General features: G+C 41.0%; 1 protein-coding gene across 1 annotated transcript; it reads left to right on the forward strand.

Annotated features, from left to right (window-relative positions):
- Positions 1–440: 440 nt before the first annotated feature.
- On the forward strand, positions 441–21,914 carry LOC125163879 (peptidyl-prolyl cis-trans isomerase D-like). Its single transcript, XM_047856134.1, has 4 exons — positions 441–1,791; positions 2,539–2,542; positions 12,164–12,173; positions 21,904–21,914. The coding sequence occupies exon 1, from the start codon at positions 512–514 to the stop codon at positions 1,622–1,624; it is 1,113 nt and encodes a 370-aa protein (XP_047712090.1). The 5' UTR covers positions 441–511; the 3' UTR covers positions 1,625–1,791; positions 2,539–2,542; positions 12,164–12,173; positions 21,904–21,914.
- The last annotated feature ends 249 nt before the right edge of the window (positions 21,915–22,163 follow it).

Below are 22,163 nucleotides of genomic sequence, written 5' to 3' on the forward strand. Positions count from 1 at the left end.
CATGAATCTGTGCATTTTGGATCATTGACTTTCTTCAAGAGTTCTGTACAAGTGGATTTTTTTAAGCCAAAGGATTATTTATTGTAGTGAAATTTGAGGAAATAGTCCCTATTACTTATTGGATATCGCCTCACTAGATCATTGTACATGAACATGATGGCATTTTACAGCTTTTTAAAATATTTTTTTTCAGAAATATTTAAAAATCTGGGGGATTTAGGGGCACCTGGGTGGCTCAGTTAGTTAAGCATCCGATTCTTGACTTCGGCTCAGGTCATGATCTCACACTTTGTGAGTCTGAGTCCCGTGTCACACTCCTCTGCTTCTTATTCTCTCGCTCGTCTTCTCTCTCCCCCTCCCCCCTGCTCGCTCTCTCTCTCTCTCTCTCTCTCTCTCTCTCAAAAACAGCACAAATCGACAGATCGTCGCGGAGAAAGTAGCTTTGGGGTCGAAGGTGCTGGGCGTCCACGAGATTGTCTGAGTTCGCTCCCAAGCGCATCAGCAATTCAGTATGGCTCACCCGTCCCCCCAGACTAAGCCCTCCAACCCCAGTAACCCCCGAGTCTTCTTTGACGTGGACATCGGAGGGGAGCGAGTTGGTCGAATTGTCTTAGAATTGTTTGCAGATATTGTACCGAAAACTGCAGAAAATTTTCGTGCATTGTGTACAGGAGAAAAAGGCATTAGACCCACCACTGGGAAACCTCTCCATTTCAAAGGATGTCCTTTCCATCAAATTATTAAGAAATTTATGATTCAGGGTGGAGACTTCTCAAATCAAAATGGGACAGGCGGAGAAAGTATTTATGGTGAAAAATTTGAAGATGAAAATTTCTATTATAAGCATGACCAGGAAGGTTTATTGAGCATGGCAAACGCAGGCTCCAATACAAATGGTTCTCAGTTCTTTATCACAACAGTTCCGACTCCTCATTTGGATGGGAAACATGTGGTATTTGGTCAAGTAATTAAAGGAATGGGTGTGGCAAGGACACTGGAAAATGTAGAAGTGAAAGGTGAAAAACCTGCCAAATTGTGCATTATTGCAGAATGCGGAGAATTGAAGGAAGGGGATGATTGGGGCATATTCCCAAAAGATGGCTCTGGTGACAGTCATCCAGATTTCCCTGAGGATGCAGATATAGATTTAAAAGATGTAGATAACATTTTACTAATAACAGAAGACTTAAAAAATATTGGAAATACTTTTTTCAAATCCCAGAATTGGGAGATGGCCATTAAAAAATATACAAAAGTTTTAAGATACGTGGAAGGTTCAAAGGCTGTTACTGAGAAAGCAGACAGATTGAAGCTGCAACCTATAGCTTTAAGCTGCGTGCTGAATATTGGTGCTTGTAAACTGAAGATGTCAAATTGGCAGGGAGCAATTGACAGTTGTTTGGAGGCTCTTGAAATAGACCCATCAAATACGAAAGCATTGTACCGTAGAGCCCAAGGATGGCAAGGATTAAAAGAATACGATCAAGCTTTGGCTGATCTTAAGAAAGCTCAGAAGATAGCACCAGAAGATAAAGCTATCCAGGCAGAATTGCTGAAAGTCAAACAAAAGATAAAGGCACAGAAAGATAAAGAGAAGGCAGCATATGCAAAAATGTTTGCCTAATAAGGAATTCAGTTTTACTTACATATGCATTGATTGTATAAAGGCAATAAGAAAATTTAAAAGTTTCTGTCTGTTATAGATGATCCCTGATGTGTTTCCTTTGATACTTCAGTTTCTCATTGTTTACAGTTTAGGAATACTGAAAAGGGTTCACTCTTAATAAAACGGTGTTACAAAAAAAAAAAAAAAAAAAAAAAAAAACACAGCACAAATCTGGGGAATTTTGTACAAGTGAAAAAGTAGAATATCAAACGATCGCTTTTTCTATGTGTGTACTGGCATAGGAAGATAAAAGAATATGATAAATTGAAATACCAGCAAGGCACCCCACTTGAATTTTATATAAAATGCAAATACATGTAGTAAAATATATATAAATTAAAAATAATTATAAAATACAAAATTTTATACACACACGCATAATCCTAAGGGTAAGATGCTAGCTTTAAAGTTTGGAAACTCGGGGCGCCTGGGTGGCGCAGTCGGTTAAGCGTCCGACTTCCGCTCAGGTCACGATCTCGCGGTCCGTGAGTTCGAGCCCCGAGTCTGGCTCTGGGCTGATGGCTCAGAGCCTGGAGCCTGTTTCCCATTCTGTGTCTCCCTCTCTCTCTGCCCCTCCCCCGTTCGTGCTCTGTCTCTCTCTGTCCCAAAAAAATAAATAATAAACGTTGAAAAAAAATTTTTAAATTCAAGAATATTATATATAACATAATAATAACATATATTTTTTTCACCATAACTAGTCAGTTGTTAATTATGTTTCCTAAGGGTTACATCACTTTGCAATGATAATACGATGGTACAAATATCTTCACAGAGGGGCACCTGGGTGGCTCCGTTGGTTAAAGTGTCTGACTCCCGATTTGGGCTCCCATCATGATTTTGCAGTTCGTGAGACTGACCCCCACATCCAGCTGTGTGCTGACAGCCAGGAGCCAGCCTGAGATTTTCCTTCCCCCTCTCTCTCTCACTCTCTGCCCCTCCCCTACTCTCTCTCTTTCTTTCAAAATAAATGAACATGAAAATTTTTCTAAAAAAGAAGTCTCTACAGACAGGACCATTTTCAGATCTGTGATTTTACTATGAACACACTTGGTACTTTGTCTACGTTAACCTACTTTGAACCTTTTTTGTGTATGTTAAGGTTAATGTGATCACAATCTAAGGATCATTAAGATATTTAAGTGTAAAAATGTGTGTAAAATACTGTCAGCATTAGCTCCCTGTCACCTTAAGGAGAAGAAGTAACAAACATGAAAATATCTTTAATTTTAAATCGTTTGTCATAAATTGTCAGCGAAGTTGATTTTGCATCTTCCAGCCTTGAAAACAGCACGTGGAAAAGGAAGATGTGTGGCTCATCCGTGTAAAAGAATATAACACACATAAAGGTGCATTACCTTTTCCTGTTTCCCTAATCCATCACTTAACAAAATGGTAAAAATGCAGGCTAAGAATGCCTTTTGCAGTTTCCTAGCTGTTGCCAATCGGTGAAACTGAAGAATCTTTTCCCCTTACTGGGGAAATGTGACATGAACACAGAAGAAATAAGGTAACTCGACTCAGAAATCAGGTTACACAGCATTTTCATTTGTGAGTCCTCCCCGTGTCGCGTTAGTCAGGACTCTACTACTACACGTACTAAAAACTCACTCTACTAAGGGGAGTGACGGATATTCATAAAATAGACGGAAAACAAACTTGGTGGGTGAGAAAAGGTATAGGGAATCTCAAATAACATCAAATAAGAATAAAGACAATTAAGAAAGTGATTGATAGTATAAAACAAAGACAAATACACATACACATTCCATAAAAACAGCTTAGCAATATGAACGTCATATATATGTGTGTGTGTGTGTGTGTGTTTGCTTATGTATATGTATACACATATATATTTATGTTTTTTAATCATACAGATATATATTACACACACACATATATATCAGAGCACAACCTGATCAATAATCTTTTAATTGAGAGAAGATGATGAAACAAGTACATTTGAAAATTTAGGAAAGGGAAGTGAAATTCTGATACAAACTCTAAATACATGTCTGTAACACTATGTTTTAAATCTGTCAGTGAGAATATAATACTTATTTATAGGTTTGGCAAAAGAGGCTGGTTTTGTCTCTTTGGGCAGCGGGAACAGATTTTCAGAATGGAGAACTGTGTGAAGGGATTCAACACGGTTACCTCTGAAAGTGCCGAACTTAAGAATAAGAACCAAGACTGCAAAGGCTATTCATTTTAAAACCTTCCTGTTTTACTCTAATTCCACCATATTGCTTTCCAAAGGGAGTTAATCAGCAATTTTACCTCATCTGGAATACTGAAGTAGTCTCACTTACCTCTTTATTATTCACTTTATACCAGAATAAGCAATTGAGTCTCCAAGTTCTGGCTTCTCTAGGTTCCTGAAGAGAAACATCCATGGCCACATTTTCTCATTCCACATCCACAGAATTAGGAAAGCCTTTCTGACTGAGCTGTCATGGCTGTTCCTTTCAGCAGGGGCATTGAGTGGTGGACGGAACACTTTATTTTCAGGGGACTGGTTGAAACAGACATACATACAATCACCTCCTTCTTGGTAGGATGCTGTTTGGAAGGTTAGAACCACGGAAGCCTAAATGTGAACTGAATGTGAGGGAGGGAAGGTAGGAGGCACACGCTTGAAGGAGGCCCAAGCCTGGTCCAAGACCAGAGGACAGAGGTGTATCTCCCAACAGGGGGAGAATAGTGGAGGGGACATATCCAGTCCCAGATGGCATTGATGGTAGCAGGACCACTCAGGAGTCTGGCACATGGCTGACCACTAGTGAATTGTCTGCACTTAGGAAAAATGTCTCCTGGAGCTAAGCTTCAGGTGATCTAGCTAACTGTGAAAGCCAACTCTGTGCTCGCCAAGAGTCGCTGTAACAACGAACCATGGAGACCCAGCAGAAAAGGGTGGCACCGTCAGCCAAAGAGGCAGAAGTCATGAGTGGGAGCACCAAGAACCAAGGACAGGGCATTCTGCAGACCCTGGTTCTGGGGTCCAGTTCACAGGACTCTTGCATCATCAAATGAAGGAAAGGGGTCTTACTAATGACTCTGCTCACATATCGTTAGACAAGTGGGTGGTGGGGGTGATGGACAGGCCAGAATTCACTGGACTCAAGTAAATTACGTGATAGGATGTATCCTGCAGATGTCATAGAAAAAACACCTATCCAAAGTGAAAGGAGATAAAGAATCTTAATACAAAGTTGATGGTTTATATCAATATTAACTCTCACCAGTCAATTTACTGTGGAGGACGTTCTAGAGGACACGACTTCTGGCACTGTTTCAGTGATATTTGGAATAAAATCGGCAGAAATTTTATGTAAGCTGCACAAAAACTGAACAAGAGAGGTACTTAATCTATAACTACCTTTCTCAAAGAATTATAAAGAAGTTATTCAAAGCTAAATCAGTGTAGAGTTAAGATAGGCCCCCAACATTTCTGATCTTTCAAGACAGCCAGGGAGTCACCTCCCCTTTCCACAAATGCCTTCAGTGTGCGTGCGCGCATGCAAACACACACACACACACACACACACACACACACACACACATCTCTCCGGAGGCCTGGTGGCCGGGGTCAGCCTGGATAAGTGTAGGTCTCACCTGAAATGGGATGACTGATGTTTCACATCCTGATACGTTAAATGCTGTTCACCCAAAGCTTTCCTCGCTTCCGCTTGGTTTTTACGTGGTAAGCATTTCAAAAGACTGTCCCATTATTACGAGATACTTCATTGACTATCCTCAAGTTTGGTTCATTCTTTTCCCCGGCTCTGTGGCCTGGTAAAGTTCACATAGAAACTGGAGGACTGTCCTATTCATTCTAAGACATGGGACTCTAGTCGAAGTTTGCTCTGAGTGTACTAGGAGATTCTAGTTTCTATAGATCTTGAACATCAGTTCTTAGACCTTAGTTCTCCACCTCAGATACAAATTCCAAGATGCATACTGATCTAACAGAGGACACCTATCTCAATGAGAATGAATAAGCATGGGCTTGACCTGAAGATCAAACCACTAAAACTGAAAAGCTATACATGCCCACAACGATCGGATGTGACGTTGACCCTAGCCTAATGATGTGCCCCCTAAATGCCTTTGAGGAGGGCAGTCACCTGCACCCCCCCATTGCCAACAAGGATAAGCATGAGTACTGTGATAATAAGCATGATGGATTGAATTTCATTAAAATAGCAAGAAAAATCCTCCAAAATGGTTCTTAATTAAATGGTCTCCAGCTAAGTGGCAGTCAGAATGTGAATTTCCCCTCCTTTCTACTCAACTCGATGTCATATTGACTTCAAAGACTATGGGGGGGAGGCTTTAACTAATAACAATGCTTCCTATTTACATAGTTCTTTTCTTATGAGACCCATGCCTCGCTTTACAAATATCATCTTATTACCTCATACAGTGAGTCAATTATGGAGCTGAGGATAGGACACAACACTTAAAACTCCCTGTCATTCGTGAGACTAGTTCTATTTAAGCATCCAGACTGCTCTACTGTTACAGGTGTGTTAGATGGGGAAAATAAAGTTTGATGTAAATCCTTTGAGAAATTAGTGCCTTACCAGCACAAAAGAAGTAGACACCCATTCAACCAATCATTTCCAACTTTCAAAAAAGACCCATATTCTTATTCTGATATCAACAACCAATGGCACCCTATAGGATTCAATTATCTGGTCACATAAATACCGTCTTCTGGTGGCAACCTCATAGTACCTTTTCAAGTAGCTAGCAAATAATTTCATTGAGCTGGTACTGATACATTTGCTCAAACCCAATAGGCAGTTTATTAATCTTGCGATTCCACAATTCAGCAAACATAGCAGATTCTAAATCTAGAAATTTCAGTATGTATATGCTTTTGTTCTTATGCCTCCTTGTTGGGTGATTTGCACATATTATACTGATAACAGTATCAATAAAAACAGAATTTACTTGTTTCTCAATTTTGGATACATAACAAAGGTAAATTTGGGCATCTCTTATTTCAGTTTTGATACCAATAATACTCACTTTCCTGGATGATTTTTTTTTTACCTTTAAAGAGCCATCTCGCTTACCTTGACTTGATCATATATTTCATAAGAAATGAGAAAACATGATTTCTAGGTATAAAGTTATAATAGAAAAGGTTTGGTAAAAAGGGCCTGAGATATTCTTGGACATACTCTTGGAGAAATTTTAAAGTTCCATATGCACTATTATGAATATTTACGGTCCATATATGTTTCCAAAAGCTGAAGAACACATTCTGTAGTTCAGAAAATAGAAAATGTGCAAGAGAAATAACGTGTCCAAGGCAAGCCTTTGTTTTGCTTCCTGGTCACTGTGCACAGTGAATCTTTGGCTACCATTACCTGCATTACCTCGTGTTTTTCTCCAATTAATCTGTTAGTGGTTCACCCTGACTCCATATGGAATTCTTTTATGGAGTCCCAATGGTCCCTATGATGGTATCTTAATTACTAAGGCCATCAGATGTTTGAATGAAGGATTAAAACCATGATGTACATACAAAGGAAAACCTCCATTCAAGGACTGGCTACACCTGTTATCACACCCCACCCCCCTTTCAGGAGTTGGTCTTTATTACCATATTAAACACAGTGCAGAAAAATTAAAAATATATTTGAAAAGGCACTGGGGTTAGAGAAGAGAACACGTTAGAAGCGTGACTAAAGTTCCAAGGTGAGGGCTGAAAAGCACTGTGTCTCCTCTCTGGATCTGTTTCACAACGTACAATTTCCTTGTACATTGAAACATTCATTACAAAGCTCATAATTTAAGATTACCATTACAGTATATGTATTCCTCAACATAGTACCTGATTTCTTTAACTTTGTAACATTTTAGGGTTATCAAAACTTCTACTCGAACAAGAAAAAGCCCAATTCTGGGATTCCCCCTTGCCTCAAAATCCTGAAGAAATGTTTGAAGCAGTGTAGTGACCTACTTTAAGTTAAAAGCTCTGTAAACATTCAAACAGCTACTTCTCACGTTCTCTATTTCTGCACAAATTAGACTGAAAGGTGTTGCATGCATTTGCAGAGTTTCAAGTGATCAAAGTGACAAAACTTTCCAGAATTTGAGGAAATACCAGAATCTTTATTTTTAAAATTGGTCTTGGATAATAGGAGTTTTGTGTGACATTCCTTGTTTTTTTTTAAGTTTGTTTGTTTGTTTATTTATTTATTTATTTATTTGAGAGAGAGAGAAAGAGAGAGAGAGAGAGTGAGCACATACAAGCGGAGGAGGGGCAGGGAGAGAGGGAGACACAGAATCCGAAGCAGGCTCGAGGCTCTGAGCTGTCAGCACAGAGCCCGACGCGGGGCTCGAACTCATGAACTGTGACATCATGATCTGAGCCGAAGTCGGACGCTTAACTGACTGAGCCACCCAGGCGCCCTCAGAAAATTTCATCTACGGCATGATAGTAAATTGCCAAAATGGTAAATTCTAAATTGAGAGAAGACCTATTAGCAAATGTGTGCTTCTCCTTAAATCACATAAAGAGAGTTAACACTCGAATTCGCCCCAGATTTGTAACGTGACTTTACAACTTGAATAATTATATTGTAGTTTTTTACAGGAATCTGAAATCTCGAAATTATCATTATATTATTCTATGAAATGTGCACCTTTAAATACACTTCTTTAAATACACTTCTTTTTTATTTTTAAATACCTTTTTTCCCCCATCTTTAAGACAGAATAAAACTGCACCCAGCATTTCAACTGGGAGTGAAGGAGAGCTAAGGAATCAAGGAATGTTACCAAAAGAAACTGCAATCAGCAGCAAACTCATAGTGATGTACTGCTAAGCAGAAATTAAACTGGAAAGCCAACTTGTCAGCAGAATGAATAGGGGGATAGTCTGAATTTCAGCGGTAAGCCTTACTTTAATTTTCTTCCCTGATAACCTTTAGCACAGGCTGTTATTTCAAAGTCACTCGGCCGACTCACCTAGATAGACACCTATTTCCAAAGGAACCACCTTCTTGCAACATATTTAGTAATTATATTCATCTTGATAACATCCTTCTTGACAATTTTATCATTGATGGAACTCTCAGCCTGTGAAGGTGATTTGGATTTTCCCCCTTTCTGACCTTATGTTCTGTGACGAGCATTCTGTAGAGCAAATACCATTTGTTATGTTATCTCGGGAAACCACGGCACTTCTTCCCAGGAACTGCAGCAAAAATTCTTTTTTTCTTGCAGTCCATCTCTGCCCGTCAAGTCTGCATTAATGGAGTGGAAGGAAGGTCCCTTGCCTCTTTCAACATTGCTTATTTTCAACCCGATTGCAGTAGGGTCCAGGCACACTCTGTGGGGATCCTATGGCCATCAAGCCCAGGATGAGAATTTTAAGTGTTTGACCTTTAAGTCATTGTTCAAATCCAACCACAACAGAAGAAGTTGAAAAGGCTTTGAATTAGCGAGTGTTTTCACATTGCTCAAACATGTTACTACAATTTGGCAGAGAAAATGAACTTTGCGGACCTCTGGTCCTCACTCCCTATGATCAGTTCACAAAAATGAAGTGCAGCTGTCCTTCCTGCCCTCTCCCTAAACCCACCCACAGGGGCCGCTAGTCCACCAGGGGTCAGCCATTCCAACTGACCTTGGCCATGGCAAGCCGGGGTACCAACCGGTCCTGCTCACCCGGCCTGCCGTCCAGCTCAACAGCCTCCACCTGTCCATCCATCACTTCCCTCTTTCTCTCCCTGGAAAAGAGCAGCCTCTGCCCTGGACCCCAAGAGGGAATCACGGTGCCTGACCTCAGCCAAGTCCCCTTGAAGGCAGCCTGCACAAGTCAAGCTTTAACACGTGTTAATGAGGCATAAATTCATCAATAAACTTGTTATAATACTGCCACCCATTAAAATACTACTGTGAAGGGGCACCTGGGTGGCTCAGTTGGTTAAGTTTCTGACTTTGGCTCAGGTCATGATCTCGCGGTTTGTGGGTTCGAGCCCTGTGTGGGGCTGTCTGCTGTCAGCTCAGAGCCAGCTTCATGTCCTCTGTCCCTCTCTCTGCCCCTCCCCACTCTCTCTCTCAAAAATAAATAAACTTAAAAAAAATAAGTAAATAAAACACTACAGTGAAGACAGGATGTGATGAATTCCTGAAGTGCTATGTGCTGTCTTTCCTATCATTTGATACATTTAGCATGAGGACCTTGTGCCCGTTACATGATGAATCTCGTGGCTAGTCACAAGATTTAGAATCACAAATACACATTTTTGAGCAACATTCTTAATAAGCACTAATACAACCTATTCCAAATGCTAATCACTAACAACTCTTTAAGGCAGAATTTCTAATATATTTTGAGGAATGAAAAGACAGACTATCATTTTTAGAAACTCGTTAAAGGAAATTTAAAAAACACATAAAAGAAGCAAGTATTAAAAAACAAAATCTCAGGTCTACTTCCCAAACACAAGTCCTGCTTGCTTTCTCCCATTACATTTCAAAATAGTGGAGCTGTCCCACGGGGCTCACAATTGTGTTGGGGACCTTGGGGCTGAGGGAGTAAAGAGTGAAAAAACGCAAGAAGAAATGGTGAATTGTGGTGCCTACGTGGCTTGGTCAGTTAAGTCTCTGACTCCTGATTTTGGCTCAGCTCATGATCTCACAGGGTGTGAGACGGAACCCTGCATCGGGCTCTGAGCTGACAGTGTAGAGACTGTTTGAGACTCTCTTTCCTCCTCTCTCTCGGTCCCTCCCCAGCTCTCTCTCTCTCTAAAATAAATAAGTGATATATATATATATATATATATATATATATATATATATATATATGAAGGTTTAAATATATAACATATTTCTGTACAGAAAGCTCATGAAGAAGGAGGAGGAGGAGGAGAAGAATAAGAAGAAGAAGAAGAAGAACAAGAAGAAGAAAGAGGAAGAAGGGGAAGAGGAGTGGAGGGGAAGGGGGAGGAGGGGGGAGGGGGGAGGAAGAGAAGGAGGACGGGGAGGAGGAAGAGAAGTGATGCTGAGTTGAAGAAAAGGCATCAGCCAGAGGAAACAGATCAGGGAGAAGGAAGGACAGAAAGAGTGTGTCCACCATGGGAAGAGCATGTCTACAGTTCCTAAGGCAGAGCAAGAAACACTGAGGAACCACATGGGGTCAATAATGCCGCCGCAGAGGATGTCACCAACTGTCCTGGTTTGCCAGAGACTGTCCCACTTTTAAAACTGAAAGCCCCCAGTACCGAGCAAATCAGAATGACCTCCTATCAAACATGATATTATTCCCTATGGATCTTTAAACTGGCCCTCTTAGAAATCGCAAGTCTCTAAGTTTCTACCACAGAAGACATGAATCCTTCCTCTTCGAAATGACCTATGCTAGAAAAGACTCCACCATAATCTTTTTAGTTAATTGCTTAAATGCTAGCCAAATTACACAGCTTTGTACCACTGACATTGGACCAATCCAGGCTGGGTCATCTGTCTTCTGTCCCCTGTGATCCTGGAACAGAGAGCATCCCTGCAAAGTGATGTAGAGACTGTTTTTTGTTTTTTTTTAAAGCGTATTTATTGAGAGACAGAGAGGGGTGGGGAGGGGCAGAGAGAGAGAGGGAGAGAGAGAATCCCAAGCAGGCTCCATGCTCAGTACGGAGTCCCAGGCAGGACTGGATTCCACTACCTGCGATCATGACCTGAGCCAAAACTAAGAGTCGGACACTCAACTGACTGAACCACCTAGGTGCACTCGAGGTAGAGACTTCTGTCCTAACACAGGTGGTAGAGACCACCTCGAGGTAGAGACTTCTGTCCAGCCACAAACTCATGCGAGATGTTGCGATATGACCGTGAGGGTTTCCTCACCCTGCCTCTCAGAAGTTCCTGATCCCCACTGGAAACTCTGGGTCTCGGGGTGCTGCGCTGCCCTCAAATCCCTCTCATTCATTTCCTCAGCTAGTATTTGAGTATTCCAGAATGCGAGGCCCTCTGCTCCGTCCTGGGGGCATACTGACGGGCAAGATAGGCTTTGGCTCACGAGAGCACGTTCAGCCAGCCGTGGCTGGGAAGGGAAGAGAAAAGAGGCTCCTCTGAGGCATTGCAGAACTTTGGCATGGTGCCCTATGGCGATGTGAGATGCTTCTGTGAGCCCATTGGAGAGAAACATTTGGGGTAGGGGGATTCCAGGGGCTTGGCCTCAAGTCTCCTCCTGTTTCAGCCCTTTGATCCCATTCTCCGCTAACTCTGTAGGAACATCAATCTCTGCTATTCCTTTCCTTTCTTAAATATTTTTGGTCATCCCTTCCATCTTATTGAATTTGTACATGTATTTTAAACACTTTTAAATATATCCCGGGTAGGATTGAGGCCAAGAAGCTGGATTTTTCTCTTTCTGTTGAATCTTCTCAAATGTGTGATCCTTCACATTGGAATCCACTTTATCAGCATTTATTCTCATTTTTAACCTATTTTTTTATGTTTTAAATTCCAATAGAGCTAGTATACAGTGTAATTTCCCCCACCCACTATTTCCCCCCACCACCCCCACTTCCCCTCTGGTGACCATCAGTGTGTTCTCTAGAGTTAAGAGTCTGTTTCTTGATTTGCCTCTCTCTTTTTCCTTGGCTCGTTTTGTTTGCTTGTTTCTTAAGTTCCACATATGAGCCAGATCATATGATCTTTGTCTTTTTCTAAGTGACTTATTCGCTCAGCATTATACCCTCTGGGTTCATCCATGTCGTTGCAAATGGCAAGATTGCATTCTTCCTTATGACTGATTAACATTCCATTGTACATAAAAACCACCTCTTTATCCATTCATCTATCGATGGATACTGGGTTGTTTCCGTATCTTGGCTATTTTAAGTAATGCTCCGATAAACATAGGGGTGCATGTATCCCTGTGGATTAGTGTCTTTGCATTGTTTGGGTAATACCCTGTAGCACTCGGGAAGGTCCGAGTTTATAGTGCTTCCATAATAGTGCTTATTCTCTTCAAACCCTCTAATTTCTGACATTTCTTTCCACACTAATAAATGGGATTATGGTTATCTTCAAAGATTCCCAAGGATTTCTAAAGTACCCATGTCATTTCATAAGTCTAGCGTATGAGTGGCATCTTGGTCAAATTTTCAACTTCCATGGTTTTTGCACTGAGATGTGTCCTCCAGATCGTAGTCAACAAAGCGTACCTAAAGCCCCACACTCACCTCGTTTCTGTGCTCATAATTCTCCACAACCTTCATGCCATCACTTTAACATATCCTGTGAGCAAGCCTCGCTGACTTCCCCGACTTTGCCTTTCCCTACTCGTTCTCTCTATGGAACTTTCCTGTCTCACCATGCTCATCATGCTCAAATATGGGGTTTTCGCTGTGACCACCATGACTTGTCCAGGGCTGAGCTTTTTACATCAAAGGCATGTTCCCTTTCTTCCTCTGAATTACCATAGCCTTTTCCTTTCCCGTATGCAGCTTGCCTTTTGTGTGGAGGTTTCTCCAACCACAGAAGTCCGTGGTGACTCCTTACGCACTGATGGGCTACACAACCGTCATTGGGACCATCTCATTCTGCCCTATTTCTTCAGTGTATGTTTGCTGTGTTGGATTGCTCAAGACTGACGAGTGTCTCACGCATCTGTATTTTCCATTCACATACAGTATTCACAAACATATTATTTGACTTGAAAATTCAACTACTCATCAATGACAGGTGATAGCTGTTCAGATCCTATACTGACTTGATTATTATCCTTATTACTTACCTGGTTCCCCTCCAGTAATTTTGCCCGGATATTTTAATTTTAAAATGACCAGGAAGTCATGATCCAGATTGGTGGCCCCCACTTCGTTGAGTATAAGAACTCCTTTGTATGCGTCATAGTGAATTATATTTTAAGTTATAATAGGATCTATATAGAAACCATTACTCAGTGGTTAGGGACTGGGGTTCTAGAGGAAGCACACGTACATTTCATCTTGACTTGTTAATAAATCTCCATCTTAAAGACGGGGATTTTCATATTATCTAACTCATGATCAGTCGTAGGCTTAATGAAAGATAATGCACATATAGTTCTTCGTACATGACAATCACTCAATGAATGATCAATCCCTGGAAGTCTGGGATATTTGTAGAAGCTATTGAGAATCACACATGGATGGAAGCGAATTCCTCTTTACTACTCTGATTTATTATGTAGCACTTTGCACAATCTCCCCCCTTCGTTCAGTTTCCCTGTTACTGCTGTCTCTTCCCACCCGGACCAGGACTCCACATGTGTTCTATCACCAGTGCTGAGAACCATGTCTGGAGTCTCACCTCATTGCTGAATGACTAAGTGGTGGGCAAGGGAATCTACGGCCATCCAGAATTATCAAATGTCATCCCATAAGAATCACAAAACATGGGCGTCGACAGAGCTATAAACTCGGTTCTGGAAAGTGTGAATTACAGACTCAGAAAGAGAGTCCTCCTTATCCTTCGAATGGAGGAAAGAAACTTTCGAGAAGGCCCTTACACAGGCATTGGGTGAGAGTAGGGGTGCGTGTGGGGTTCTACCCTGACAGGTACTTATGATGCTGTCCTTGCTCCAACCCCTGCTGGCCAGCTCGCTGAAATGCCAGATTAGTTTGTTTTAGCAGCTCTTGTTTGTTAACACAGGCAGGTCCAGTGATGTGAAAAATTTGGCAGTTGTTACATATGATGTATTCCTTTGGCTACAGGTGCAGTTCTATGTCCTGTACTGTTTACTCACACGGGGGGTGTTTCCCACAAAAGTTAAGGTATCCGGGTGACCATTGACTAGGGATCAGCCAATAAGCTCAGATTATGAGGCCAAAGGTGATTTAATAGGGACAGGTAGTCGTGGCTGGTGACATTATTTCCTTGGGCAGTTTTAATGACCAGACATAAGAGTCCTGAAATATGTGAATGACTTAATAGCTCACAGTACAGCACGGAAGCCTTAGTCATTTGGCATAATAAACTGTGATGAGACACAAACACATTCTCCAAGCAGCAAACACACTCAGGCTTAATTCCATAATTAGTAAATTGCATAATATTTGCAACTTCTTAAGTGAGATGTCAAAGAACACCCCGCATTTGAGAACAATTTAGACAGCCAATCACATTGAAAATCTCGGTCCTGTCACAGCAGAGGGTGCTGCTGAAGTCCAAGTATTTAATCCCATCTATAATTGTTGCCGAACATTTAATATCCATGTAGAAGGAACAAGATTATGGAATGGTTTGGTCAAAATACTAAGAAAAGTTTCAGAAGTGAGATACATACAAACTATTTTCCAAATCTCTGGACATTCTCAGTTTGGATGCTTCTTAAGTTAACACAACATCTGATTCTTCATTGGTATTAAAAATTCAATGTCAGCTTGAGGAGATGTGTTGAGCCTTGTATAAATGCTCTTTCAAGGGTGTCTGTGATGGAATCATAAGGTCATATATGAGAGCATTTGTAAAACGCGAAATGGCATAGTTTTCCTAGGTTCTGCTTGTCCCAAAGTTCTTGATAAGTTTTGATTTTGAGACAGGGATGTATTGTGCATTTCTCATACCTTCTCTCAAATACAGAATTTGTGCGTATATAACAGTTGCAGGTGATGACTTGAGGATTTTGCTTTCGTGGCGTATTGTAGGTGTGTATAACAGGTGTGGTGCGAGGGGTTTGTCGTGTATGCGGTGGTTGTGGTATTGTGATGTGTGTGTGCGCGCTGCGTTGTGGTGGTTGTATGTATGGGGTGTGCGTGTGCGTGTGTGTGTGTGTGTGTGTGTGTGTGTGTGTGTGGGAGGGGGCCGTTCGCAAACCGAGGCACGGCACAGAGGCATGCCTGTAACTCACAGCGGGCTGGGACTTAGTGGGAGGTACTGCATGGATTCTCCGGTTTTCTGACGCTCATTTGAGCCGCCTGACTGCATTTCTTGGAGAGACGCTCCTTGTGCGAGACCTTGATACATCACTCTTTCCATTTCCCGAGCGAAGGACGCATCCTTGCTCTGAAATTCGGAGCCGGCGAGCTGAGAGGGGACCGAACAGCTAGTTGCTATTCCGCATGTGTCCAGAGGAGGCACCGTACATGCGTCTCTGAGGGAAGCAGAGAGCGGCTAACGGGACTTGGCTGGAGAAGCGGGGGAAGTCAAACAAAATACAGTCCGTGCTGCCCTAAGGGTCAAGTCCTGATTCAGGAGCGTCAGACGCCTTCTGGTGAGGGGCTGAGATGAGTGTGTCTTTTTACCTAACTGCCAGTGCTGCTACTGAATCATTATGGCTCTGGTACATTCTGAACGCCGGCCCAGGTGCCGATTGTTCTAAAATGTGTCTACGTGGGAGTTAGGGCCACTCACTTCTGCTTCGTAACCTTAAAAAAAGTTCATCACGTAAAAGCAGTTACAGCTCCTTGTAACCGGAAATAGTGTGACTTGTCCTTTGAACCTGCAACGTCCTAACCAACTGGCTTACCTCGACTCTGCCATCCTGACGTTAAACAGGTGCATACACACCTCAGACTCCGATTCTACCAGCCAACCAACACTAGTTGGTATCCCACTCCTTTCCTCCCCAGGGAAGTGCTTTGGTTGTCATCAAGTGTGTCTTTGATCCACTAAATGTTGTCCATGACCCTGGGAAAATGTTCCTTTCGTGAGGACATCCTACCAGATTTCTAGGATTTTGGTTTTCCATCACTCAGTTGGGGATTTGTAGGACGCCGTATTTGGATGGACTAATTCTGTTATTTACTCTGCCCCCCCAAAGCCCGCTCAGTGCGTATGGCATTCAAATACTTCCCTTTTCTTAAAGGGGAACTTCACAATGGTCTATCTTGGATTTCATCCATTCTCTTTTGCTTCTATACCAGTAGGATCTCTGTTGTAAGCAGAAGGCTTTACTCTGGCCCTCACGCTTCATATCAAATTGCCGCAAAACCCTAATATCTGAGAATAGCCACAGCTCGTACCTCTCACCGATCACTCTGTCCTTTAGTGGCCCTGGAGCCCTGTCACAACTCAGATTAAATACCACCTTCTGTAGAGTTTTACCTAATTCCACTTATCCTCGCCATGGTCAGGGCTGTCCATCCAACACATGTTCTCTGCTTGATTATCCTTGTGTGTATACACGTTCTTTCTAATTTAACTGGGAAGAATATAAACATAAGAGATCCAGTTACCTCTATGTTGTAAACATCCTCAGATTCTTTAGGGAATCACAACACCTAAACCAATCATAAATATATGCTACAAACATGTATTTCTAGCTAACACGTTTTGCTATCTTAAAGAATGTCTCCTCAAAAGTTTGCACATCAGTGAGGTGCGTATACACATAATGAGTAAAACAATAGCCTGGAAAAGGAGAAAAAGTAATCAGGAAATTAAGTTTTCCAATCATTTTTCAATAGAAATATGGATAATAATTTTCTCTATTAAAAATAAGAATAAAGAAATATTTATCCATTCATCATAGCTGTTTATGAGTGCTGTGACATTCTAATAATCCCTTTATTAAAAATGAGACAAGATGTCTCCATATTTTATTCATATTTAATTTCTCTCTTGGCTGACTTTCTAAAATCTTACACAGTACACATCCTGTGAGAATCTCAATCAAAAATCATATTGATTTCCTCTCTTTTAGCAGGTAGGATCAAATTCATACGATTCTCTTCATATAACCGTTTTACTCAATGATGGACTTGAACATATTTCTGAAGAAAGGTAAAGAAAATCGCACGAATATCTAATAGCACTGAGTTTGCAGTTATAGAAAGAAATACACAGTACCATAATCTTACGAAATACCATTCTTGAAAGAGGTGATCAATTTCAGTCAAACTGTGATCTGGCATGTTTAACCCTTGCCACAATGATATTAAAAATTGGGATATGAAAGCTCATAGGAATGACAGATTGCTTCGAAATTAAACCAATGTACTTCTAGAAATAGTGTTCTTTCCACTTCTATTGTAATTCTCCTACTTTACGTTTAGACTGGAAAACATAAGTGAATAGACCTCGAAGGTCTAGATCAGGAATATTTTCTACAATAACTTTCTGCTTGATTTCTTCAGACGGCTGAACACATAATTTCGGCACGTCACCACACACTTCTTGTTTCACTACTTTCATATTGTTTTACCTGCTAGAGGAAAATGAGTGTCTGAAGGAAATAAACTCATGCCTTCTAATTCTTTTCTATTCCTGCCCACTCTTGGCCTCATGGATGAGGTGCTCAGTACATGCTGAATGAAATTCCAGAATTGCCAGATACCAAATGATGTATTTGAACATCTCTATGCTTCGGCTTGGCCTTTCTTATGTTCAACTTTATTATTTTCACAAAGGGTAAAATTGTGAAGCACATCAAAGATCTGGGGAGCAAATACAAAAAAAAAAAGAAAAAAAGAAAAAAAATGCCTTTAAGATCTTCAAATGTATTTCTGGAAATATGAAAACATGCCAGATAAAAATAGAGAACATTTCAGACCCATGTCATTATCCCTGGATGTTATTTTTCACCCCCAGAGAACTAATGATGTCGATTTCTATATTCACTGAAACGAAAAGAATACTTCAGGATGGGTTGGTCAGGGAAGCATATGGTGTTTGCTCTAGCTTTGGAGGATGAGCCATGAAGAGAGGGAAAGGCAGTCAAATAGTCTCAGCCATGCAGAGACGGAAAAGCAAGAACAAGAGTGTTCTGGGCAAGAACAAGAAAAGACATTTTTAACATATAACAGGATATTGTAGAGGATTGCTATTCACATTTGGGTACACAGGGTAGGATTAGAACATGATAAGCTTCGATTCTATAACTCTCTCACTAGAATACATGGCTTCAGTCTATCCGTCCTGCTTACGTTAGAATACAGAGAGCCCCAAAGGAAATATCGTGTTAACCGTGGAGTTATCTTCCTGATAAGTAGAGGAGATTGCTACTAAGCTTTTAAGATCAGTAAGCCTCGCAACTATGACACAACACCAGGACATCTTGAAGACAAAGCGATAAAACCAAACAGAGGAATTAGAGAGAGGATCTCTGGTTTTCTAGCCAAAAAGGTGAGATTCAAATTTGGAGAATATTTTAGTCTATGTTCTGCTGAAGCCAGCACCACGTGACCAGAGGAGAGGGGAAGGAGGGGTGCGGGTAGAAACAGGTCTTGAGGATTAAGGAGTGCACTTCTTGTGACGAGCTCCAGATGACGTATGGAAGTGCTGAAACTACACTCTACACCTGAAACTAATATTACACGGCATGTTACCTGTACTGGAATCAAAACATTTTTAGAAACCCCACGAATTTGGTGGGTTCTTACAAATTGAGGTTAAGTGCATGAAAGATTTATTGGTATACTATTAACACACAGAATAAATCTTATTTGAGAATTTAAATATTATTTATTCACCTGCACACTTGCTTTAGTTTGCTCTTATAAGGTTTTAATCCACAAATGTGTAGGTTTGCTTTATGACAGCTCATTGCCCGATAACCACCTGCATATTTATTAAATTTATAAGCGGTAAAATATGCATGCTAAATTAAAAACATGTCTAAAGGAGAGCCAAGATGTTTCCAATGAGGAAAAACCTAAGTATGGTTTGCCAAAAGTTTTAATTAATATAGCAATTGAGTGACATTAACAGAAGTAATAGATCTATTCCAAAAAAAAGGAAAATAGTGAAAATATAAAGGAAACACAACTATATGTATATATACATGGTTTAAAACCTCATCAAACTATACCCTTGAGATGGGCACATTTCACTTTATAGAAATTATACCTCAGTAAAAACCAGTTAATGAATAAAGGGCAAGGACAGCTCTATAAAAGTGATTAGAAAAAGTGGGAAACGGGTAATAACAAACATGAGAGAAAGGGTTCAGGAAGAATAGAGCAATCACGTTGCAGGTACACAGAGAACAGAATGAAAGTATTGGGCGGGTTGATAAACACTGTTGCAGAACATTATTTTGGATATGAAATTATCCCTGGTCAGACACTAGCACGTGTAAAAGCAGGACTTAGCTGGGGCCAGGGTAAGTATGAACTGCGTGTCAAAACACAAACACACGCTGCATGAGCTCGAGGGTGCAAGGAAATGTGCGATTAGAACTGTGGCTGAAAATCTCAGAGAGCCCAAGAGCTCAGGAGGTTCCTTCCCCAGGATCGGGGCTGAGGGGCCGGGGAGGTTGGTTCCCCCTACTCCTCAGGTCCTCTTCCAGTCTGCTGGCAAACACCCACACAGTGTGATCTTTCCTTGGGTGCTTTGACTGAAACTGTGCTTAAGAACTGACTACTCTTTTGCCCATGCCCCAAGATACCCGGTCATGTGACTCTGGGACACACGATCATATGCCTGGGCAGCCCTTCAGGGTCCAGCGGGGAGGTACATCCACAGCACCCCGTCTCCATGTGCCCAGCACACAGCATCAGGCTGCCCCACAGAAGGCACTGGTGCACTGATGGTGAACATTCAAAGAACCAACCCAGGACTGATTTCTCACTCAAGAAATAGGTATTGATCTCAACACTGGCAGGTTCTGTGCTAGGAACCAAGGAGGACAGACATGAACATGAGGGGAGTCAGGAGTAAAAATCTTTCCTTCCAAATCCCCCTTTTCCCTTAAGAAGAAGAAGGGAGAGGAGGAAGAGGAGGAGGAGGAAGAGGAAGAGAAAGAGGAGGGAGAAGAAGAAGGAGAAGGAGAAGGGGAGACAGAAGAGGGGGAGGGAAGAGGGAGAAGAAAAGTGCACCATGCGGACGATTCAGAAGATTCCCTTTTTTTTGTAACCACTTTTTAACGGCAGTTTCTTGAAACAAGATTTAGAAAACCTTGGGTTACGATTTACTGAAAACATATAATCTCAGAATCTCCTCTGGATGAAGAGCCCCATAAAACTCCACCAAGCGTCAGCGTGCTGCAGAATCTCTCAGCCCCGGATGGCCGTGGGCCTGTCTGATTGGATTATAAATCTGTGTTAGGTGACCTCCCATTTGAAGTAACCATTCCAAGAACCACTTGTGAACAAAGGTTTGAATGAACAAACTTGCCAAAACAACCTTGAGGAAGATGATGTTGTGCAGATCAAACTACAGAAATCCAAAGAGCCTCATTCACTTAGAACTTTTTTTTCAATAACATGAAAAATAAAAAATATTTACCATCTTAAAAAACTGATTAAGATACCTAGGAATTCTGCGCCATACGATAGATTTCGAATGAGGATATATATACTGCCTGTTACGATACGAACCTTATTACTAGTCAACAACAAATTTAGAATCAAAAATAAGGGTCGCAAAAACATTTTTGGTAAACACTAACTAACTAACACTGCTATATTTCTTATACCTGTAACTAGAAAGGTCTTTCATGTAGAATTTCTTATCTATTCTGAGGAATGAAAGAAAGAACATCCTTTCCACAAAAATGCTGAAAAGCAAACTGAATAAAAATTCAGAGACTCATCATATCTTCTTTCCCATTAGTAACTGGTAGTGGTATTAAAACAAGGTTATTATTGTCACTTGAAAATATCTGGGGAGTTAATTATGCATTTTGATCACAGATTGCCATTTTAAAAATATTTTAAAATGAGAAATTTACCATGTGATCTCAAAATATAATTTTTAAATACATGCTCTCAGAATGATTATCTGATATTCTGGAAAAAAAAACAGGGTGATGTTTCTATTCCTGCTGGTCACATTTTATGATTCTCTGACTTATTGTATATCTGACTATTGGTTCTCTGACTCTTGTATTGTATTTACAATTTGCATTGCAGTCATGTGGCTTATTATATATCAATTAGATACAAAATCTGGCAGAAAAAAAAAACCTGGTATACGTCTATTTAAAGAGACTCAAATCTCCCTTGCAAAAGCTAGCCTTTGAGGCTCTTGCCTACGTAGTGTAAGCCAGTGGTCCTAGGGTGTTGGTGCACAGAGGGTGTGCAAAAGATAGTGAACAGTGTGTACATCAGAATCACCTAAAACATGTTTCCAAATACACCTTGCTCCATATCCCCTTCCAGAAGGATCTATATGTGTCCATTGATAGAAGTAGCGATTTCAGACTAAGAATTTCTACATATTTCCAGAAAAGTAAGTCTTAAGATCAAGTAACAATAGATTTAGATTTCCTATGGCCTTCATTTACAATATTCTCTTTTAAAAACTCTCAATGTGGAGGCACAAGGATGGTTCAGTGAATAGAGCATCTGACTCTTGATATCGGCTCAGGTCACGATCTCACGGTTTGTGAGATGGTGCCCCACATCGGGCTCTGGGCTGATAGTGCAGAGTCTGCTTGGGATTCTGTCTCTGCCTCTCTATTTGCCCCTCCTCTGCTCTCTCTCTCTCTCTCTCTCTCCTCCCCCCCTCCCCCAAATAAATAAATAAACTTAAAAAAATCTAAATGTGGCTTTCCTCAAATTTAATGAATACCAATTTGAGAAGGTAGTGGGGTAAGAAGAAA

The sequence above is a fragment of the Prionailurus viverrinus genome, chromosome B1 (genome assembly GCF_022837055.1).
Source record: "Prionailurus viverrinus isolate Anna chromosome B1, UM_Priviv_1.0, whole genome shotgun sequence".
NCBI lineage: Eukaryota > Metazoa > Chordata > Mammalia > Carnivora > Felidae > Prionailurus > Prionailurus viverrinus.